At 40.4% G+C, this 24940-nt stretch overlaps 1 protein-coding gene across 9 annotated transcripts in view; it reads left to right on the plus strand.

Moving 5' to 3' along the window:
- LOC308065808 (protein bicaudal D homolog 1) overlaps positions 1-24940 on the plus strand; it is a 318237-nt gene that overhangs the window by 137100 nt on the left and 156197 nt on the right. For all 9 annotated transcript variants that reach the window (XM_080392294.1, XM_080392291.1, XM_080392289.1 and 6 more), the window contains exons 4-6: positions 2479-2916; positions 9427-10521; positions 18407-18558. In XM_080392294.1, coding sequence (XP_080248420.1) covers positions 2479-2916; positions 9427-10521; positions 18407-18558 — 1685 coding nt within the window. The remainder of the gene's footprint in view (positions 1-2478; positions 2917-9426; positions 10522-18406; positions 18559-24940) is intronic.

The following is a 24940-nucleotide window of genomic DNA, read 5'->3' on the forward strand; positions in this document are numbered from 1 at the left end:
AGGAATATGCAGTGCCATTTCAGCTATCTTTTACTATTTTAGGGTTCTAGCACAAATGTAATTGAAACATTTAAAATGATGGAGCTGTGTGACAGGGAATATGCAGGTAATAGAGGCGGCTATGTTGTTTCCTTATTTACAAAGATACCTAGACTTTCACACTCCTGAAATTGAATTTATAGCGGATCATCTTTGTATCAGTTATTTACCAAGCCAGCAAATTCCCCCTTTGAGGCACGGATTTTTTTCCTCACCAACCTCATAGGAGACATTTTCACACTATCAGTAAATTAAAGACCCTTTATGGACTGTCCTAGTTTCCTCCAGAAGAAAAATCTGTTTGCAAGTGTTTATATTTGTCATAATGTTTCATTCTTAGTGAAACCAAATAGCAGCAGTCTATGGAGAGGAAAAGCATTGCTATATTTTGAATGGCTTTAATAATCAGTCATTTTTCATCACATATGTATGCACTTATGATTCCTAAAATAACTTTGATATACAAGATAAAATCTCAAGAGCATTTTATACTTTAATGCTCTAATTTTCAAAACTATATATTACAAGTCGTAGTTCTAAACTGTCACTGCCTGGGGTTTTTTTGGGGTTTTTTGCAACTTTTGTAATTAAGAATCTGTGTGATGGTAACCAGGTAGATAATATAGACCTTTGATTCTCATATGGATTTAAAATTGTAAAATGGTTAGGGGGTTTATTTTTTTTATTTTTCATGTCCTTAAGTTGCAAACATAGCTACTTGATTGGAATTACATAATTTTTCAGATGGACCTGTCCCTCCAGTCAGAAAAGATACAAAGTTCCTAAAAGTAGATTTGAAAATCTCATGAATTTTCCTTTTCTACTTAAGAATTCCTAGTATGAATCTGGAACTTACTTTGTTTTAGATATGTTTCCATTTTATGGGTTTGAAGATTAGTGCTTTGGTTTTTAAGTTTGCCTTTCCAAACGTTTGAGTACGAGACTTTTGACAGGTTGATAAATATTCTACTCCAATAGGAATGGTGGCTATTTCTATTTTCACTAGAACCTTATTATAGTTTATTTAAATATCTATACATATATAAAATAAAAAAATATTCTGGACAATGCCTTAAAATTGCAGATAGTGATGCATTTGAATTATAAAGGCCTCAGCTGCAAAAAGTATTTTTATGGAAGCATGAAAATTCAGTATTTCTTTTTCACTGAGCTATTGAATTATTTCACCTGATACAGTGAATTTCATGCATTTAGAAATGATGAGGTATATGAGTAACATGATTAGAATTAAATTAAAAAAAATCAAAGGGTGATCGTTTTTACTAGGAGAATTGGTCAAGCATGGTCATGAACATCAATTGCTGTGGGATTTTCCAGCAGTGAAAAGGAAGATGAGGAGGGCCAGCAAGGCAAAGCATTCTGCAGTGGGGATCTACTGCACCATCTAGATATTGCTGAGTAACTGGTTTTGAGCTAGATTGGGTTTTCCTAGGCTTTACTTCTTGTTGGGAACAATAGAGAGGACTGTGTAAACATGGCAGGTGTCTTTAAAGCAGAGAAGAAGCTAACATTTTCCTCAGCCCACAGTGCCTGTAAATACTTTGATAAAACACTGCACCTCGGTCTGAGGCAGAGAGCCTGCCCTCTGAGAAGGAGCAAGTCCCTCCAAGCCTGGTGAGGCTGCACCAGGTCGCTGGGACACACTTCAGGCAGCACTGTTGGAGCAACAAGTTGCCGTGTGCTCCAAAACAGCATAGGGATGTGTGTTCATCGTGCAGATCAAGGACTCTGTTGCTGAATGAGCTGTTTACTACATTTTCTGGTAGTTTAAAAATCTCTCAACATGGAGCATCATAGAGTTTAAACTCATTGTATGAATAGTTTGCTGTTTAATTTTTAAAATTAAATGCTGCTTGGATAATGGAGAGCCTTGTGTGACAGAGAAGAGAGTTGAGGCTCTTCTATCATTTCTGTATCTTCCATCCGTATTTTTGAAAACTACTCAGAAACCGATCCTTGAGAATCTGTGCCTGAGTGACTTTACATCTGGCAAGAATTTAGATAGGAAGTCATCTTTAGAATACTTGCAATTAATAAATCAGACAATATTAACATAAGATCTGTACGTACCAACATTGCTTATGGCAATTCATAACAAATATATGGTTACCAGGATATCTGCTACTAAACACCCCTCTTTCCATGAAATACATAAATACATTGTTTGTCCTTGTAAGTTACTCAGAAAAAGGTTCTATATTGCTTGACTCTTACATGCTGAAAAAGTGAGCAATGGAGTATTTAACAGAGCAAGCTCCATTTGCATTTTCTTTGCAGTCAGTTCTTTGCAGCTGCAGGCAGTGCCTGGTATTTCAAACTGTAGTTTCTGTATCACCTATCTCAATAAGGCTGATAAATGGCAGGTTTTCATGACTCAAGTTTTAGTATTATGAATGTTCTTTGTCTTGTCTAATTCAGGTTGAATATGAAGGCTTAAAGCATGAGATTAAACGATTTGAGGAGGAGACAGTGTTGCTTAATAGTCAGCTAGAAGATGCCATCCGGCTGAAGGAGATTGCTGAGCATCAGCTGGAGGAAGCCCTGGAAACTTTAAAAAATGAAAGAGAGCAAAAGAACAATCTGAGGAAGGAACTCTCCCAGTATATCAACCTCAATGATAGTATGTATAATAACCATATTAATATATCAGTAGATGGATTGAAGTTTGCAGAGGATGGGGGTGAGCCCAATAATGACGACAAAATGAACGGACATATCCATGGGCCTCTTGTGAAACTCAACAGTGACTACCGAACTCCCACAGGTAGGAAAGGAGAATCTCTGCACCCCGTCTCTGACCTCTTCAGTGAGCTCAATATATCAGAAATACAGAAACTGAAGCAGCAACTCATGCAGGTAAGAGCTGAATTTGATGTCCTGAAGTGTCTAGATGTAGATCCTATGAACCCTAGTGCCAGCTTTTGCAATGATTTCCCTCAGTGACGTTCTTGACCATGTATGTTCTGTTCTCAGACTTCTGCTTTGGTTTCTTCATACCCAGGTTTTGCTAGAAATATCCCTAGTAAACAGCATGTCTGCAAAAAGTCAGTGTGATCTGAGCAGATGTTTAGTGCAAAGAGGAGAAAAGGACCTAGTTGCTGTGGTTGCAGATGGTTAGATTCTTTTTTTGCTGCTTTGATAATGGGAAATGTCCCTGAAATTGCAAGTAGAATAAAGTACTCTTCAGTTTGATCAAAATCTGGAAAAAAAACCACCCCTCTTAAAATACATACAGATTTGATCCTGCTGCCTTGCAGGGAGGGAGTTTTTGCCGTTAAGTTTGAATAAGATTTGGCATACCATCAAGAGAAAACAAAAGGAGAGGAGTGCTCCTCTTAATAACCGTGCACTGGGAGAGCATGTGGTGTGTGAGATGTCACAGAGTGCCCTTGTCCACACTGGCAGTCCTGGCGGATGCGCAGGCTGCAGGGGGTGCCTTGGGGACCGTACAGCGAGCGTTTGTTCTCTATTCATCCAAGCCCAGCCCAGGCACAACCAGAATAGGAGTCTGGGATGCCAGCCAGATAAAAAGTCAAGCTGCCAGCCCCGATGCTGACATCATCTTAGAAGGGGTACAGTGCCACACAGAGAAAGGGTCCCGCTGCCCAAGCTGTTGAGCATCAGCTCTGCCACAAGAGCTTTGAAAGCTTTCGGCACCATCAATGAAACAGCCAGCATTTTCTAGCTGCAGGCTTCCAAAAAGTGCCTCTTCTAAAGAAAGTAAACGTGAATCCTTTACTGCTTAAAACCTAAAAGGTGATTTGGAAGGTAGAGTAAACTCAATTTTCAGGGCTTGCTAAAGTAAAATAAATCCCTGCATGGTCTGTCCTATATTTGCTGAAGAGTTAATTGTTTTATTTACTTCATTGCCAAGCTCACCATGGGAAGTTTTGATCTGAGCTGTGACATGGCAAACACTGATGACATCTAGTGCTTTGCACAAATAACTTTGATGTAAGACATACATAATTTAAGTGGGAAAGCTTAACATTTAGAATTTTATTTCTGTGAAAAATTTGTCAGACTTCTCCAGTATTAAAATATGAATAGTGCGTGCATTTTGTGCATATATGCATATGTGCTTAAAATTATGCATGTCTATGTACATATAAATTTATGTATATAATACATGCACATATATAGTGTAGCTTTTGGTTTCATGTTACATGTTACAAATTTAAAAAACACAGCTTCAGAAGAAATGCTTTGAAATGTTCACATTTTAAAATACAGCATAAGAATTTTCAACCATATTTACAATGAAGTTTATGCAATATAAATTTGGAGTGAAAGTTGCTTGGAAATAATCAAATATTGTTTGTTTCTTGATTTTATTAGATTAAATATTGAACTTGATGAATCAGCAAACTTCTACTTGAAAGTACTGCAACTGTTCTTATCATCTCTGACTTGAAAACTTATTTATTTTATACCTCTTAAACAAAGAGGCGCTTTCTGACAGTCACCAACTGTAAACTTAGGACCATACACAATAAATATAACCATTTCTTAGTCTCAGTGCTGGGCCCCAGCACCCTCATGCCAATAGTTGATAACATTGCTTGGCATTCTAATCCTGTTACAAGGTTTATGGCTTAAAAAGAAAGACTGGACCTAGCTGGAAACCTGATTTCTTTAGATACTGAAAAGGCTCACTGCAAAACGCTGATGTACATTTTTTTATAAAGTGGTCATCTTCTCTGTTGATTTGCCTCCGCTCACCTTGGGTCACACAAATTAAATGTGAAAATTCCTCTGAAAATTTTTCTCATAGTAGATGGGAGATTTAATCAGGTTAAACTGACAAAAGGTAATTCTTCAGTAAAATTGGATTTTTTTTTTCTCCTTTTTGTATCTTTGCCGTGTGGTGTTCATTCAGCCATATCTCAATATTTGGTATGTGTTAGAATCATAGAATTAGAATCATTTAAGTTGGAAAAGACCTTTAAGATGATCAAGTCCAACTGTTAACCCAGGACTGCCAAGTCCATCACTAAACCGTGTCCCTAAGCACTGCATCTATGTGTTTTTTAAACACCTCCAGGGATTGTGATTCCACCATCTCCCTGGGCAGCCTGTTCCAGTGCTTGACCATCCGTTTCAGTGAAGAAATTTTTCCTGATATCAAACCTAAAGTTACCCCAGCACAACTTGAGGCCATTTCCTCTTGTCCTGTCACTTATCTGGGAGAAGAGACCAGCACCCACCTGCCTACAGCCCCCTATCAGGCAGCTGTAGAGAGCAATAAGGTCCCTGCTGAGTCTCCTCCTCTTCGTGCTAAACAGCCCCAGCTCCCTCAGCCGCTCCTCATAAGGCTTGTCCTCCAGACCCTTCACCAGCTCCGTTGCCCGTCTCTGGACACGCTCCAGCACCTCAGTGTCCCTCTTGCAGTGAGGGGCCCAAAACTCAGCTCAGCATTCCAGGTGCGGCCTCACCAGTGCCGAGCACAGGGGAATGATCACTCCCCCTTGTCCTGCTGGCCACACTAGTTCTGGTACAAGCCAGGGTGCTGTTGGCCTTTTTGGCCACCTGGGCACACTGCTGGCTAGTGCTCAGCTGGCTGTTGACCAAGTAACCCCAGGTCCTTTTCTGCCCAGCAGAAAATTATTCCTCTTGTTTTCTCTGAAGAGGCTGTTGGAGTTGCTGAAGGAACTGACACTCTCTTGGGAACTATTTTTATGTCTATAGGACAGCAGACTTCTTCTCTGAGACAAGCAGACTTCAGATTTGCCATTTTGCATGTGCGTGGCATTTTTTTTCACTCCTCAATTTCAAAAAGAAGCCTTCACTAAGAGTTGGTATGACAGATATAATTCCTTCTGCAGCTTTAGGATGCTGATGCTGCTCCATGATCTGTACTCACACCTAGCAGAGATTGAACTGTAATTGTTCCCTTTCCATCAATGAAATCCATTGAGTAACTTGCTGAAAATTCTTGCATTCTGAGATTTTCTCTGAAAAGCTCAAAGCTTTCTGCTCTTTCTTCGTGTTTATTTTCTAGTGGAAAGAATTCTGTATGTCATCTTTAAAGCATAGGACTTCTCTCTTCCATGGTGATGCTTTTCCTATTTCTGAGACCAACATCTCATTTCAAAACTTTTAGTTAAACTCTCTTACAAAAAAAAACCAAAAAAACCCAAAAAGTTATGCAGCCCAGCTTCTGACCCTGTTCTCCAGCTGCCAGGTACTCTCTGACCATTTGATACAAATGAGATTCAGGGTTCTTGAGCTGAGTTTTACTGTTAATTTGTCCAGTCTCCATTAGGAATTGTTCACTGATATTCTGATATTATTTAAAAAAAAAGGGGAGGGGGGGAGATAAATAACAATGGTAAAATTGTTTTCCCATAATTGCCAAGTATAGAACAAATTGGGAAGGAAATCTCCTTAAACTGAAATCTCTGAAGGGAAAGATGCATCACAAAATAGGTAAAGCTACTTTTGAATTGTTTTTATTTTTAGTTTAAGATGATAAAAGTTCTTACTGCAACTACTGATTTCAATGTCAACAGAAAGCCTCCACCAATTGGATTGGAAAATAACTGCAATTCCCAAAAGTTTGCTGTGGGTGGAAATAGAGAGTATTGTATTGTCTAGAACAAGAAATGTAACTACCATACTTGGAAACAGCAGAGTCATTAATATGCAGAAGGTGTGCTCGGGGCTGAGTTGGAGCTTTGGGGGTTTTTTTCCCTTGGAAATAGGAGCATGTATGTATAGCTTCAAACAGATGTGGATTAGCTTAATCCATAATTACTGGACCAGAATGAGTGAAATTTAGTAGATCCACATATTTCATTTTATGTACTATCCAAGTTGTTATATGGGGTTTTTAAGTTGCATGTTTTCCCTGGGGAGTATACTTCCTATTTGAAAGAAATATTTGTTTCCAGAACACATTTATATTCAGAAGAGAAATTATCATAGAGAGCCCAATTAACTCTGTTAAAATTTTCCTTCATGATAGAGTATGACAACCAAGATAATTCAGTCTGATTAATTTAAGTGGACACTGAAACACTGTGTTTCTTGAACACCAAGTTGTTTTCTTGAAGGAAAGGTGCTCTCTGACTGTAAGCTCTATATTTATTCTTATACTGGTGCAATCTACGGTTAATCACCTACTTTGGTATGAACTTACAGTGGACCTATACACCTTAAAAAGCCAACTGCCTTTGGTGTGTAATGTATGGGGTTTGATTACCCTTAAGACTTCTCACCACAAGGTGACATGGTCCTTTAAATTAATCAAAACTCAGATTTTTCATGCACACGTGTAGCTCACCTTACCAACCTGAAGGAATAAATACCTTCGTTATCTGATAAGGGTAATGTAATTTAAGATTAAGCTGGTTTATACCAGGTGGTAACAACTAGAGTTCAGCTGAAAACTTCTGGGGAGAGCAGACTTGGGGCAGATTGCTTAATGGAAAAAGCAGCGGAAAGCTAGTGAAGAGGCTTCTGCTGAGTGGATCTCTGAGGCTCACCAGGCCAGTCTGACTGAGAGATCTGTGAAAAGCAGTCACCTTTTAAGAAGATGCTCTTGGCAAAGGGAAAGGTTGCCCTATTTTGGATTTTTTCAAGGACAATGGGCTGACAGAGCGAGTGAGCAGCTACCAGGGTAGCAGGCAGACTGAGGCAGCAATGGAGGAACAGCATCAATTGGAGAAAGGTACCAATACACTGGTGGTACTTGGCTGTCCTCTTCTGCACAGACTAAAATGGAGCGCCCTATATCTAAGGAGACAAGCTCTTCCCGGATCATAAAATAATGATGAGGTTTGGCCCTGTTTTTTTAATTCTTAAGCCATCAGTCCCCTGTACACAAGAAAACTAGGTTGATTTTTTTAGATGTTTTTAACATGGCTTCTATTTTTATTGTTGCAGTTTCTGCCTGCAGTTGATTGCAGGTTCTACCAGAGGCTGTGTTTTGAAAGCCTGTCTGTAAAACCAGGGGATCATCATATGCTTTAGTGCCTTAATACTTCTGAGCAGCAGCCACTGCTCAAAAGCCTTGTTATGAGAAAATAGGAGTCTGAAGCACTGCTTGGCATGTTTTGTGAGATGGCAGTAGTAGCCCCTCAGTCCCTAAAAGGCTTTTCTTTTCCTTCAGTAAGATGCATGGTGGCCAGTTTGACTCTCTTCCAAATACTACCTGAGGGGATACTGATAGGGAAGGAAAGTCTGGGTTTTCTTAAAGGGTTTTTCAGAGCTGAAAGCTTCGCGTTCTCAGAATTAGTAATTCAGCCACTCATAAAGGGAACATGGAGCATGCCATTTTCACTGCACGTGTAAACACAAGGCTGAGATCCTGCAGCCATGGAGGGGGAGGAGCAGTAAGGCTGGTAGGCTCAGGGTCCTGTTGCAAAAGCCCTGAAAGCAAGAAGGATCCCATCTCAGTGTACTCTGCTTCCCAATTCACAGCTTGGAATAGGACGAAGGCACAGAAAAAATGGAGCATTACACTTAAAACTTGAAATAGGAGTCTTTCAGGGGTGTTATCAAGAGTAGCAAACACTTGAGCAGATCAAACTTTAAGTTTGTGTTGTTCACTTGCTTTAAGATGCTATGCATTAAAACCTCTAGAGGAGTCCTCCATGACCTCCTCTGCGGTTCAACATCCACATTTCTCTGTGGATATTCAGAAAAGAACTTACTAGGTCAGAACCAGTGGTTTGTTAGTTAGTTATACCACAAATACTGCTTTTTCTGCGTTGTCCTTGGAAGGATGGATTTTGCTTACAGTCAAGTGCTGGGGATGGGGAGTCCTGGGAATGGCATTTGCTCACTCTTCTAATCTGTGTTACATTTCCACACAGCGGGTTACTTAATCTGTGGAAATATACACAGCCATTTGTTTACTGTATTTGCAATCAGTAATCAAACCTTGATGAGAGTTTGCAACAGTCCAAAGATACAAATAAATATTGTGAAGGATTGGTGGAGCTATTCACAGGAATTGTAAATTCTGACTCCATTGAGAAATTTGTATGCACCAATGGAATGGCTTACAGTTGAAGTGATGCAGTTCCTGTGTTCAAGGAACATATGTCATAATAAATCCCATATTATTGTTCTAGCTGACTAGGCACAGTGCTTGGGCCCTAAGTAATTCTTTGGTGGTCAGTGTGTAAAATCATGACCTGGTGATATTGCAAATTGTAACAGAGGCTGGGACTTTATAACCCTCTGAGAGTTACATACATCTCTCTGACTTGATTTTATGGTTTAGGTGTATGTGGCTAGAATGCCTTGGAAGCCCTCAAGTTGTGTATGCAGAGCGGAGGAGATGAATGTGATTGCAGAGTTTGGTGTTCAGCACAGGTAGGACGAGATCCTGGGTTTCTCACTTTGATTCTGTTGCAGGTAGAGAGAGAGAAGGCCATTCTCCTGGCCAACCTTCAGGAGTCTCAGACACAGCTGGAGCACACCAAGGGAGCCTTGACTGAGCAACATGAGCGAGTCCACAGGCTCACGGAGCATGTCAATGCCATGAGGGGGCTGCAGAGCAACAAAGAGCTAAAAGCTGAGCTTGACTGTGAGAAGGGCCGAGACCCCGGTGAAGAAGCACATGACTATGAAGTGGACATCAATGGTTTGGAGATCCTAGAATGTAAATACAAAGTAGCTGTTACGGAGGTGATAGACCTTAAAGCAGAAATCAAAGCCTTAAAGGAGAAATATAATAAGTACGTGGAAAATTATACTGAAGAGAAGGCCAAGTATGAGAGCAGAATCCAGACATATGATGAGCAGGTGACAAGCCTGGAAAAATCAACCAAGGAAAGCCAGGAAAAAATGGTCCACATGGAAAAGGAATTGCAAAGGATGACAAGCATAGCAAATGAAAACCATAATACCCTCAACACCGCCCAGGACGAGCTGGTGACGTTTAGTGAGGAGCTGGCTCAGCTCTACCATCACGTCTGCCTGTGCAACAACGAGACACCAAACAGGGTTATGTTGGACTATTACAGGCAAAGCAGAGTCACCCGCAGTGGGAGCCTGAAGGGACCAGATGACCCTCGAGGCCTTCTTTCCCCGCGGCTCGCCAGAAGAGGGGTGGCATCACCTGTAGAAGCCAGGACCCCAACCGAACAGGTGACGAAAGAGGCCACGGAGCCTGGCAAAGAGCAAAGCCCAACAAAAACACCCACCATTTCTCCTGTCATCACAGCCCCTCCTTCCTCTCCTGTCTCCGATACCAGTGACATCCGTAAAGAGCCCATGAACATCTATAACCTCAATGCCATAATAAGGGACCAAATCAAGCACTTGCAGAAGGCTGTCGATCGGTCGCTGCAGCTGTCGCGCCAGCGTGCTGCAGCTCGGGAGCTGGCGCCTATGATCGATAAAGACAAGGAGGCCTTAATGGAAGAGATACTGAAACTGAAATCGCTCCTGAGTACAAAGCGGGAACAGATCGCAACCCTGAGAGCAGTGCTGAAAGCCAACAAGCAGGTAAGATGCTAATAAAGCAGTCAGTTGGGAATGCCTGCTATTTATACAGGTCACTTGCAAGCAGGAGTATTTCAGAAGAGAGGTTTTACTCACAGGCTATTTAGCCCGTCTCTCAATCACGGTGAGGGCAGGCCTTTCTTCCCTCCCTCCTCGTCTCCTCTTTAAGCTCTTCAGTGCTGCTTTTCTCAGCACCTGCTATTTACTGAGGGCACAGGCAGAGGAACCTTTCCTGTGGAGTGAGAGAAAAGCTGAGGGGCTGCTAGTATTATTGCAAAATGATAAGATTGCCAACACTGGAAAAGAAACTGGAGCGTGCATGGAGAGGCTCCCAGGGGCGTGCTGACCCCCTGCCAGCGCAGGTACTGCTGGAGCGGTGGGGAGGGCAAGCGTAGGGGAGCCCACCTGGGCCAGCACCTCAGCAGCTGCAGGTGGTCCTGCCAGTGGGGTTTAGCCGGGCTGGTGGTGCCAACAACCCATTTCATTTTGCTTGGCTCTTGGTAATACTCCGCAGGCTGCAAAACTTGTATGCCCCCCAGCAGATTTAAGGGGGTGAAAGATAAATGCCATAAAAGCTAAAGTGTGCCTCAGGAAGAGAACGGCAGGTGTTAAGAGTGTGACCAGTGGCTTTGGACAGAAACTGAGCATTTATTTGATGAGACAAAAGGCAAAATACCGAGTTATTTTCATTACAGGTAGTTAGAATTTTTTTAACTGATTTTTCCTTTTTAGTCAGAAATAATGTCTCCTGCCATTGTCACGTTTTTAAACCTTTGAGAAATAAAATCAGCATTTTCTTTTTTTTTTTTATGAAAAAGAACATCACTAAATGATAAAGCTGAATGAAGCAGTAACTATGATTTTTTTTATTTTGAGAAGGATTTGTTATAAAGTTGTATTTTAAGATAATAAGCCATTTCAAATTATAATTTTAAAAGGTTTCCATCTTAAAAAAGTAATGAAATCTCTTTATTTTTGATGTTTCATCAATGCAAATAAGCTGAGAATTATCGCATTTTATATCAAATGCCAAAAGTGGACCATGTAATGGTGTGCTTTTCAGAAGTACTGTTGACTTTTTTTGCATAATATATCCTCCCAAGCTCTTTGTATCCGTTAGATTCCAGGTCTGCAGATACTTCAAAAGAAGTTAAATTTAAGCATGCAAACAGTTTTATTTACTTCAGTGCCTCTCCTTATGCCCAGAATTTAACCTGAATGCAAGAGGATACAGCCTCAGAGTCATTGTTGCAGGTGGTCTGGGACTTTCTCCAGCTAAAACCAGTGCAGTGATCACCACGTGGGGGCATGAATCCTGAATTAACAACTTGGGATACTATTACCTGATAACAGTGATGGGATTTCAGCGTTAAAGTTCCCAATAGCCAAGAAACAACACAGTTTCAAGTTTAATTGGTTGTTGTGTCTGCAGTCGCGTTTCTAGCGTATTGGGGATTTTGAAATCACAGCAATATTTCAATATATAGAGTCTTTTATAGCATTTCGCCCCTCCAATACAACATGTGTTAAATATTAATTCAAGTAATTAAAGACCATCTCTAGCTAAGCAATAATAATAGCTCTGAGCAATCATACACGGATTTTCCATGTAATTAAAATGTAATTAAGATATAATTGAAGTATATCAATTTAGATTCCAAATTAAAGATTTTTTTCCATTAGCATATAGCTGTCATTTATTTTTTGATACTACCAGAGAATCTAACTCAGTCTTACTCTTTTATTGCTGTCAGAAATAGAGCATCATCCTTAAGTGTGCTCACTGAAATGGATAAATAGCTTTGCTGGGTAAGGAGGCACTATTAACTAAACTTCTATTTATTGGATAGCAACGTAGATATTGGTAACTGTACAACTGGATATAGAATCTTGCAATACTGCTCATGCAAACCAAATATCTACATCCTCAAACTTTCAAGTTAAATGACATAATTATATATTTATATATAATTATATATATTTTTATATAATATATAAAGTATTTAAAATAAATATGTATTTTAATATATATGTGTAAAAAACATAAAAGGGAAGAGGAAATTTAAAGTTACAGAGAGGGAGGTGAGTTTTATTATGCGCTAGCAGTACTGCCAGCCTGAAGCTATGGGTATATCCCAGGACCCAAAGCACATCTCATGTTCAAAAAACAGGAGCCAAGATTCATTCCCCTGACTTCTTCTGCTCCAAAATAATGCTTTTAAGCAGAAATAAGCTGGGAATATTTTTTTTCCTTTGTGGGTTTCAGTTTAGACGAGCCTAAAGAGGACATCTAATTCAGTTTTTCACGTTTGCTCCACAACCACAAGAGCTAGAATTGTGCTGTTGGTTTTTTTTTTTAAACCCACCTTCCCTGAGCCCTAATAAAGCTGACATTAATATGAAACTATGCGTTTTCATCCTTTACGTGGCACAGTGAGACCATGCTGGTGCCCAGGGTAGCAGGGGAGAGCTGCAGGGAGGCCCCTTGGTGAGGGAAGCTTGCAGCTGGCGGGGGGCTGGATGCCCTGGCCCATCCTCAGCCTCCTGATGGGCCAGATCACATCTCATCGTGCTTCGTAGCAATACTGTTACAGAACATCTGTATTTATTAGCACTCCAGAGACACTTTAGGTGAAGCTTTTTTGGTTGGAGTAATATGGAAAAGCAAGATGAACAGAACAAACGCACTGTAAAAATAGCAAGACCTGGCCTTCCTAGAGCATCTCACCATTCAGATCCAGGGGTGAAGACCAGCAGCAGGTCCCTGGGTCTGGTATTTTGGGCTACACTTAAGCAGAGAAATCGCACCCTTAACCAGGGAAGCATGTGTGCTATTTAGTGACCACCACAGAGGCATTGCAACGTCAGATCAAAACCAGAATCATACAGTTTTCCTGGTGATACACTTGGGCGCAGTGTGCTGACGTGCTGTTAATTACGCAGGGGCAAATGGTTCATCGGGAGAGAAAAAGAGCAAATGGAATTTCTGCCTCCTAACTTGAATTGTTTCCAGTTCTCTTCACCATGACTTGTGCAACTGCAGGAGAGCCCTGAAGGTGTCTCTGTTTCTGTCTCTTGCTGCAGTGCACCTGGCTCTCCAGCAGTGCAGCTACACCTTTTAATTCTTTAGCAACCTGCACAAGCTGTTGCCTAGTTCAAAGCATTTGACAATATCTGATATTTCTTTTTATTCTATCTGTGTTTTCTTTAGTAATATTTTTATATAAACATTTTAGTGTTAGGCTGAGCTGCGAACAGACTACACAAAATTCTGTAACACAAACAAGACAGCAAGATTTGCTGTAAGAAGCTGCAAATCTAATCCTGGGAAAATGGATTATTAAATCGATTGCTCAGGATAGCAAGGCACATATATCTTGCTTGCTTGCTTGCTTACCTTATCTTGATTTATGTATCCATTTATTCATAGCCATAATTACTGTGTCAGCACCAGTCTTGTGGAGCAAACCCAAGTAGCATTAACATTAACAAGTAGCATAAATTGTAAAGTAATATCAAATTAACGATACAGTAACTTTTAGGACCAATTCAATAATGGTTTTGATTTTGATTTCTAATAACACACAGAAAGCAAAGCTGCCTGTGAGGGAAATTTAATATCCTAAAGTTCTGATTGAAAAATGATTGGTTGTTCTCATAGGTAGATGGTTCGATGGGAAGGAGTTGAGTCAGTAAGACCTTCACATCTGCATTGGCAGTAACTATGGTGTCTCTACCTCCCATAACTGAGAAACCCATAAAAGTCCTTCAGAAAAAATAATAACCCCAGACATACAGTGCCTTATCTATAAATAAATGCTCCGATATTATATAGACAGAATACGGTAGAATTTCTGCTGGGAAAGTGAGGCTGAATGAAAAGATCCAGTACCACATACAATTTGTGCACTAAAATAACAGACTTTGTGCTTTCTTGTGTAAAAAAGACAATGCTTTCTTGTGTTAAAAAATACCACTGTAAGACATAATATTCTTTCATCAACTATTTTTTTACTTGGTGTGCTGCTCACACTGTTAATGTAAAGTAAATGGGATAGGGAGTCATCATAGAATATGGATATATAGAGAAAATCATAGATTTCAGGATTAAGGTGGCAACCCCTAGGCAGCTGGATTTGGGCAAACATCTCTTCTGTAAATATAAAGAGAGGGTTGGAAAGGATGTTCTGGCAGAGCCTGGAGCGCTGGGGCTCAGGTGTGCGCTCGCCTCAGCCTGTGTAGCTCCATGACTGGGTTTTGGGGTAGGGGGTGCTCAGCTCTGTGTGCCCCAGCTCTCTTTTCCTTGCTTTCCTTGTTTCACACACCACAGAAGTCCAGGTGCTGGAACTCTGTGCTCCCTCCTGGCCTCGCTTGTCAGCTCCAGGTGATGTCTTCTGCACAGCAAATGCTACGTTCTCTGCAAGCTGTTAATCCCATGCCTTCAGGTGGCTCACTGAGCAGCTGGGTAGTTTGTTTGCCCAGTTCCTTGGCATGACTGGTCTGACAGGAGTGTCATTAGCCCCTCTCCTGTCTTATTGCATTATTTATTTCACTGAAGAGTATTCACACATTTTTCTGAGTTTTCACCTTTTTTCTTGTGCTCCCCATTTCCAAGTGTGTTGATCAGAAGTTGTATTTTTACATGGATCAAAGTTCTTTAATTTCTCTAATACAATTTTGTAGTTACCCATAGTTTAAAAACAAATGCTTCAGAAAAAAACCTGTTAAAAACAAAGCCAGTCCTAGGCATCTGCTTCCTTCTGGTACCTACTGCTTAGACTTTTATTTGCCCCATCCTTCCCTTCAGAGCACTCTCTGAATGCACCATTTGCCCTAGGTCTTTAAAATCTAGATTATCCTACAGAACTGGTTTCAGGCACAACCACACATACAGAGCTCAGTGGGTACGATTTTGGAGACTAGAAATAATTTAGACTATAGCTGGTGCTGGAGGAAGAATAAGGTGAAGCTAGGTACCTCTGAGAGATGGAGTCCAAGTTCCCTTTCTCCCCTCAGCCCCACTCTCCATTACATATTCTGGCTTCAGGGTGCTTCAGGCAAGTTTTCTGACTCTTCAAACTCCCCAAACTGGTTCCAGTAGGCACAGAAGAAAACCACCAGGTGTGCATAGGGTAGGGTTGGGGAAAGGCTGGGTAATTAATCGTTTGGCAGCAGCTAACCAATATAAATTGACTTAGCTGCACTGTAAAATGGCAGCCTCTGAGCTGAGGAGTCTGACAGCAATTGGCTTCAGTCAGCATCCAGGTCCCAAACCGATGAGCTGTAGGTAACCTGAACATCTGCACCATCCGGTGCCCACCAGCTCTTACAAGGACCTCCTGGGTGCGCAGTGCCTCATGCTAACGTGGTGCACTGCTGCTTTGCTGGCCCTGGCTGCAGGTTTCCAACAGCAGCTCTCATAGCTTGCTTCCCCTTCTTTCTTCTCTTACTTATTAAAACCACGTTTTTGTTAGTTTTATTTGCCTCTTCAGTAGAGCTCATTCATTATTTGCTTAGGAGACTTTGAGAAAGGAGACCCTCACCAGCCTGCAAAGGGGTGTGTTCAAAAACTTGTTTGGTGCATGGAGAGCCACTGGGCATTTCCAATAGGTTTTGTAATTTATGCTTTGTTTTCTATGTATTATTATATGGAAAACTCTTAACAAGAAGAAAAAAAAGGTTTGAAGATTTGACACAGTCCTTCCTCTGTTACCTTTGTTCAACAAGTAAATTATATTTCTAAGTTATTTTTCATCCTGTAGTGTTACACGTCCATTTAACTTATCCTGACATCCAGACTAAAATGTCTGTCTGATCATTGTGCACTGTTTCACTGATGTGCAAATTGTTGGGTTGACACGGAATATGTAATCCCACTGCTCAAACAATTTAACATGCTTTTTTAAAAAAGTCTAGCATTAGGTAGCACATATCTTTAAGTCATTTTTATTCCTAAACAAAGGAAAATCTTTACATGAATTCTGTATTTGAAAATGAGGTACGATAGGTTAAGTGACATGGGGCTGTATTTCTCTTGCAAAGCGAAGAGATCAGAGTTCCTGGCTTAGGGACAATGCAGAACTCAGTTTGCACTATAGAGTCTACCTGTGCTCTCATAAATCACTTCTGCCTCATTAGTCACCTGAAAGTTCTTAAATAAATCTGATTTAATCATATCTATTAAATATGAATTTGTCCTTTCATGCACTGTTTCCTAGATTTCCCTGCAGAAATGTGGTTTTATTAAACATGGTTAATTCGTCTCCATGTTAATTTACGAGTGTACGTTTTTGCTCACAGCTGAAAAGATAGAAAGCTGACGATTTCAGCTTTAGCTTGCCAAGGTGTAGGGTGGTGTCTACCATCCTACATTATACCAAAGCATTTGTCAGCAAGGTTGAGAAAAGCTGCATTTATTTGAATATATCCCTAAGGGGTTGATTTTTTTAACATGTATTGCTGATGCTTTCACATTTGGCATGGAAAAAGCCATCTATTTAAAATGACGGGTAGTTACTAGTGATTTTTTAAAATCTTTTCCCTCAATGTAAACTAGTGTGAAAGCAGAGAAAACATTATTGGTAAATATGCAATATGAAAAAAATATTGAATTATTTTAACACTTCCATTTCTAACTTGCTGTTACCAGACCCAAATAAACAGAGCTGTATTTTAGTAGGAGATGCTAATATGCACTTTGTTAAGAGACATTGTTAGTGGGAAACATACTGAGTTTCAGAAAACTGAGTTTAAAATAGGTTTCCAACTGTTTGGCCATTACCACCTTGTGTCACATCCCCTTGCTGGTCGCTTTAAACTGATGTTCTTCGACACTTCTCTCCCTTGGTGGTGGCTCAAGAACCCACAAGATCAAGAGGGGAAATTGATTGCCTGTATGAAATGCTGCAACTTTTTAAGCACTAAATGAAGTAAAAAAACACCCATAACCCCCACTGAGTAAATGTAAAAGGAAACATTTTTTCTTCACCTCATTCAATGGCAATAATTATAAATGTATCATAGCAGCAGTAGGCATAAAGCCTCTAAAAAACTGTGTATTTTGAATAACTTCAAAATGATACTACAAAAAGCTCAAATCTTGCAAAAATAAGACAAATGTAACTATTAAAAGTAGTAGGGCAGTAAATTAATTTACTAGATGAAATTGAAAAAAGACAAGAGGGAGCAGAAAAAATCAATGAATAGGATGACTACAAAGCACTGCTTTCCTCTTAAGGGAAAATTATAATTTCCACTTCTTTTGTTTTTGTTGCTGTTGTAGGGGTTTTTTTTAATTGTTTCTTTGTTTTGTTTTTTTTTGTAGTGGTTGAAACTGCCAAAATAATGCCGGTTTACACAACAGTGGGCATTGCCAGTGCTCAGACATCAAAGCAAGCTGTCAGGTCCTGGCAGTCACCTGGCCCGAGGAAAACCTCAGTTGGCAGGGAGCATGAGCCCAAACACCTTAGTTCACACCTTGGCTACAGAGGCTGAGTCTCACGTGCCGTGTGGCCTCCTTCCAGTGTGCTGAGCAGGCACACCTGGTTGTTTACTGCAGCTCAAACAACATGGTAGCAGCTCCTTAAGCTGTAGTAATTTACTTGCCTGAGTCCTCAACACAGCTGCACAGTTTTGAAGAGACATTTAAGGCGTCAGCTTGCTGCCAGTGCATTGAAATTGGCTTTGTCCTTTGAAGTGCTTACCCCTTTTCCTGGTTTCATGGAGTACAACTTAAAAGCAGATATTCAAGGGTGCAGTGTGATGAAGCTCAGATCTAACTTCTTTTACTGTGTGAATGAAGAGGAAATCAAAATTAAAATAAAACAGGGCATCTTAGCTGTTTTCAGATATCTGTCTCATAAGTATATGTCCTTTTGTGTCTTTTCAGACAGCTGAAGTGGCACTAGCCAATTTGAAGAATAAATACGAAAATGAAAAAGCAATGGTAACTGAAACCATGACCAAACTACGGAATGAATTAAAGGCTTTGAAGGAAGACGCAGCCACTTTCTCATCCTTGAGAGCAATGTTTGCAACCAGGTAGGGGGAATGGTGTCACCGTCTGGCTCAGCACTGTGAAAGTGAACATGTGTGTGCAAAGTGAGAACAGACTTAGCCCTGTATGTTGGGTGTTTAGGAGGAGAGACAGAAATTATTTTCTGCAAGGTCGGAGGTTTGCTGGATGAAGGTGAACAAGTCTTAGAGTGCACACTGTGCAAAACCCGCAAGCTTTCAAGTGCTACTGAGATGCATGTCTTGGAAAATAAAGCTGGAAAATAGCAATGTCAGTACAACCTTGAGCAAAGTATAAATGCCAATGTATGCCTGCAGTGTATTTGCATTTATAGGACTTTTTAAAGTGGAAATCAAAAAGTAGATTTATGTGACTGATCTTTGCATTCAGAAGTACGCAGAGATTCTGTCATGTAAAGCTATCACATGGTTAATGATGATCTTCAGAATCCCATGTTTTCATTATTGTGAGATTTATTACTTACCACTAGTAAAATCTATTTCATCAACCAGCTCGTGCTGTAATCCAGCACTAATAATTGTGAGGCCATTGCAATTTCCCATTCCAACATGAGTTCTTATTTTCTCCCACTGTGAGATTCAATTTATTATCTTCTCCTTCACAGGATAAAAGTTTCACTTATCTTCTCTAACATAGTTCCTCCTGGCAGAACAGTAATTAATCATCTCTCATCTTTCCTTCACCCACACCTTCTTCAGAAGAGCTTTTGGGTTTAGCTGTGTTTTAAAAGATTATCTAAAAATAATTTCTTTAACGATCCAACACTTTCATCAATAAATTCTTAAATCCCAAATATGCAAGGAAATTAGTATCCTCAGGAAATTATTCTGTTATATCAAGGCTTTCCACCACCCACCACCCCTTATGGTCAAACACAATGCAGATTTCTTGCTTGTGCTTGAGTCTATAAGTAAAAAGATGACTTTGTGCTTCATGCCAAAGTCTGCCTAGTGCTCCCTGCAGTATATAGGTGCCATCTTAACCTCTTCCAGGCTTCTAATGCCCTTTGTTGCTTAATGACAGTGGCAGCAGTAGCTGGGAGAGGTGGGAAGGAATGAGAAGGGACATTTACAAGCCATAACATTGGTGCTGTGTACAAATTCATCATAGGTTCATCGTCAGAAGAGTACATGTAGTGCCATAATGGAAATGAAGAACCAACTCAGCAGGTGGTGTGAACCAAGGTAGCTCTATTGATTTCATTGGTATCTAAACACTTTCTTCAAGAAAGGAAAGTTGTGTGTGTGTATTAGAAATTCATGTGTTGAACTTTTCTTGCAAGCTAATTCCTCTAGGAGATACATGAATGTACTAACTCTATAAGACTATCTGGAAGGCTACTAACTCCAGAGGAGAGGAGTGGCATCATGAGCATAAAGCAAACAAGGGTCTTGTGTGGAGCATAAATCATGAACCTACAAGGTAAAAGCAGTTTGCAAAGATTTAGAAGTTGTTACTTAAAGGGAATGCTACGTTGTTGGTGTATTGAATGCTCCTTATCCTATTTGGGCATCCTGAGTGCACACTTTGGCTGAGTTTAAGGCATGTCCTAAAGCTGGTGGGAGACAGCAGCATCTTGTCTTTGAGAATTAGGCTTAAGTAAGGACATTCATCTAGGTATCTTTTCTAGATGTCTTGTGTGTAGGATGCAATGAAGCTTCTGTTTTCTTCTATGAACTACAAAGGGAAACAGTGTGCCTTGCTGAGTTACAGATTTCCTCTTTGTAAATGTCTAACGTTAGTAGAGATAAACCCCACTGTCGCAAATGAGTGGTTTAGGGTTGCTTAAAGAATTACCATCAAAGGTATTAACGAAAATAGTTTTAATATGAATTTGTGGGAGTGCAACTTCAAAGTTTGATGACAATGGTCAATTATTATATGGATGGAACACAAAAAGAAAAATCAAATTAAAATCAAGTTAGAATTGTGCTGCAATGGTTTACACAGGGACCAAAGACGTAAAAGAGTAGGGGAGATCCTCCCATTGAGTCACAAGGTTCAGAGTGGACCCCTTTGCTTTCTAAACTCTTGATAGAGCTCAGGAGCAGCTGGGTCCAATCCTAGTCTCAGACTTAGGACAACATATATAGAGATATATGTATGTAGAGAATGAAGGTTTCTTCACAGTTTAAGGTTGATCACAAGATTTTAGCAGCACTTACTCATCAATTAACATTTACAAAGTGAATCAACAGGATTCACTGCAAATGTAACAGTGATTTACACAAGCACACAAAGGGACAGGTGTATAGATATATATGTACAAATGTACAAAGGTGTATACCTATTAAAAGTTCCCCTCAAGTTTAGTGAAATATTCATGCTGAATGCCTCTGCATTTCTCAACAGGCGAAGGGTTGAGCCCTGAGGAGCAGGGGTATCAGCCCAGGCTCTGTCGTCAGCTTTGGGTGATGGTCCCCTTAGTATTGCAAACTTGGCAATTTGTGAGCTCTCCCCTCAGAGAGAGATACTGATTGCAGCCTGCTGCGGTCCAGGAGAACTCAAAGGGTCTCACTTAAGACCACTGTTTATAGAGTTGGAGATGATTGACTTCGGTCATCTGTAAAATTCCATCCTGGACGTAATCTGAGTTGGTCATTTTTCAGTGACTATGGTACCATTTCACTCAGGCTACAATTTAGGTCATGTATGTCCCAGGGCTGTCAGAGGGTGACTGATCATCATTTTTGTTTTCACCTTTGCCAGGCAACAGGAGTTCCCGGTACAGGTAGAACCATTCCCCACTTAGTCATTCAAGAATTGCTGGTACGGTGAAGGGGTGCTTACCCGCCCGACTCATTACTCAAATGCCAAGGCCCAATGGGGATTCCTGAGATCGTAGAGGAGCCCAGAGAAGGGGGTGAGATGCATCATCACACCCACCTGAAGCATCTACTGTTGTTGGTAAACTCCATTCTGTAGTGATTAAAAAGTCAGTACACGGACTATGGAATGTATTTCTGCCCTTGAGGTCATAAGTTTTGCCTAGTATTATCTGAGCACAGTTATAAAAAGTCATTCACTGCAAGGTCTTGTGCATCAGTGTGCTCCTATTGATTTTTCTGTTGTAAAATATTCCTTTTCCTTCCTTCCCTGGAATATAATGGCCTTTATAATTAAATCAGTCTTCCTAAATGTTCAAATCATTGACTCATTCTGAATAGTCCATTTGGAACAGCAGTTATTTAAATGACAGAGAGTTGATATACTCTAGATGTCTGTCGAAGAGAAATCCGTTTGAAAATACAAGACTGTAAGATTCTCCATGCAGTAACATTAGGTGCAATAGCAACCTTCAGCATAAAAAAGCAATTGCTTAGTCTTCTGTTGAATAAAACAATGGTTTCCATGGTTATCCTGCATCACATGGTACTTACTCCTGAATTTGTACTGTAGGGAGAACATTCTGCTGATAGTAGGGCTATGTTATAGACCTGAAAATTATTTCATGTACTGTTTGATAGAGCAATATGCTTTGTCTTTCATAAACCATTCTTTTCTGTTCATTTGGTCCCCAAATGGTTGTTCATTCTGGTGCTGAACTGCACAGTTTCTTCCTCAAATGCACCAGATAAAGGTCATGCCATGTTAGAAGGACAACACAGCACACCTGTTTCTGGACTGAACAGCAAAGACACTTTTCTCCAAATCTCCCCTATACAGAAAGCAGGAGCCATCCTTTTTCTGTGTTTTCCCCTTACATTTGTGTATCTTTCCATTCCTTAAGCTCTTTCTTCAGTTCTTCTCTCCTTCCCCTCAAAAGTCCATCCATTCTGCTTGCATCTCTACTTTTGCTCTTTTTCCTTCTGGGACTATTTTTTTTTTCCCAATCCAAAATCTCTGTGGTTCTGATCTCTACAGCTTTTTTCTTACCTATTCATTAGCCTTATGACTCCTTTCTGAATTTACTACAGACCTGTCAAGAATATGTCCTCAATACAGTTCAAGCTCCCTTTTCCCCAAAGATCTCTCTTAAAAAAGAAAGCAGCAGCATATAAAACCTTCTTTCCTGTGGGATGCATGGTGTTGGCAGAGCAGATTTGAAGTTCCTGTTTGATGCCAGGGCCATGTGCTGCCCATCAGATTTGCAGCTCCTGCCTTTAGCCTGCTTGTTTTGCCCTGGGCTGCTTCTGGTAGTAATAAATTACCAGAAAAACTGGTAAAAAACTGGTAAACTACCAGAAAAACTAAAAAAATGGTGAGAGCCTTTTCTGTTCGGCCTGTCATTGCCCCTCACTCCAACCCTGAGTTGCTGACCCACGGCAGGAGCTGTGAGAGTGTCAGGCAGTAAGACAGGTGGCCAGCACTCATCTAGAGGGCAAATGAAAAATAAATTCTTTAAAACATTAGTTTTCCAGTCTAGAATAGGAGTTGCCCAGGAAAAGAAGGGAAGTCTTGTGCTAAAGGAGAGAACATACTTTTAAAGCAGGATCCTAAAGGGATTCAGGCAGCTAATTTCACTGAGTCCGTCTACATGCTTGCTTTCCCAGCCTCAACAGAGATACTCAAAAGGAGAGAGGAAATATTACTAGTGATATTGCCAAAGTCCTGACGCTGCATGCATTGATTTTATTCGCCGTCCATCAAAACGTTTTCTTATGATTAATATTTAATGAAAAACGTGTGCTGAAGAGATGGACTAGGAAGTGCAGACAGGTCCTGGATCTATCCTAGATGAGAAAACGTTTATGAGCAGAAGAGAATTATGTTTATATGGCTAGAGCAGGAGCCTGTCACTGTCAGCATGACTGGGTTTTAGCTCAAGATCTGCTATGATTTATGTTACCTAAATTATGCATAAACCTGGCTCAGTATTTGGTTTGTCTTCCTAGATGAGAGAGAGAGATGGAACTAGAATTCCCTTAAACTCCTATATAAGCTTCTTGGATCAGTTAATACAAAATAAGTGGGCTTGTCTGTCTATCTGCTTCCTTACTGAGACAAGAGAAATGAGAATGAGATGAAATCTTGACTTTTGCTCTGGCATTTAGACCAGCAGACAGCAAGATAAGGGTGCTGTTTATTTAATAGTTACTGGCAGCTTACACCTGTCCTGGGGCAAGAGACAAATTTGGAAAGAGCTCAGACTCAGGAGGACATAACCTAACTTCCGTTATTCACTACTATGTGAGTACTTCTGAGAGACCCTCTTGGAACCCTGATGCATCCTGGAGCCCTGCTCAGTCCACAACGGTCTGTGCTGTGTCAGGTTATCTCTCTTATGAGCTCTTAACCTTTTTCTTCCTTGGCATACTGTGAGACTTCACGAACATTTGTAAAATGTGTAGACAAAAGGCAATTTGGATGAGTGTAATGCATTTTTCTTTTTTAATTGGCAACACTTCTCTCTTAATCCCACACTTGCATGTAGCAGGGAATATTTCAGTGAAGGGAAATGCCGTGGCTGCAAGCAGTAGCTGCCTCCCACTACATGGAATAACCTTCACTGCTGCAGATTCAAGGAGATCTGAGGCTGCTAATTCAGCAGTTTCTGAAGTTAATTATGGCGTTTACTTAACCGATTTAGGTTTAACCTTTCTGAACACTATTTCTCAACAAAAAAATCACCATGCTTGAGCAACAAAACACAGAGACAATGGACGATGTGTTTGTGAAAATTAATGGGAAACTTCGAGTCATGGTGGAGGTCAGATGACTGGAACCACAAAACACTGCAGTGAACTGCCGAAAATGTGGGTTAGCCGTTATGGGGAGGCTTCTAGGAAGGGCATATAATTAACCAGAACAGTAGGAAAATGTATTAACAAGATTTGTTCTTGTCTCAAGTATAAGGCCAGCTAACAGCGTGTAGTATATCCACGTTCCTAGGGCCAGCTTTGTTATAGTTTGTAGCAGGTAGCGAAAAGCAGTTTTGTCTAAGTCTGCTTTAGTAATACCCACCTTCATGGAGCTTATGTCTCTTAAATGCTCAGTTACACTGTTTTACAAAGCAGTTGCCTAAATAGCAAGAACACATCCTGGGGCCTGAGGAAACCCAGTCTTTTTCCAAAACCAGAATTGGCTTACTGGCATACTGAAGCAACTCTGTTCATTCCTGGCAGCACTGTGCTACAGGTGTTGCTGCAGGTGTTACTGTTTAAAATTTCTAACAGAAAATGTATTTGGAAAAAAAAGATGTCTCCTAGAAAGCAGCAGAGAATAAGAGTTGGATACAGGATCCATCTGGTTGCAAGAATGAGTCTTTAAAACTCTCATAACATAGGCATTATACTAATTCCTATTTCAAATTAATTTAATTTAATCTCCAGAATGCTGATGTCATTCTAATGTCTCTGTCAAAGAAACTGGCTAAAGCATCAATAGACATCTCATGGCTTGGAGCAGAAATAGGTGTGCAAGTTGGCTTTAAGCCAACCAGTGTTT

The sequence above is a fragment of the Falco punctatus genome, assembly GCF_963210335.1.
Source record: "Falco punctatus genome assembly, chromosome: 6".
Classification (NCBI taxonomy): domain Eukaryota; kingdom Metazoa; phylum Chordata; class Aves; order Falconiformes; family Falconidae; genus Falco; species Falco punctatus.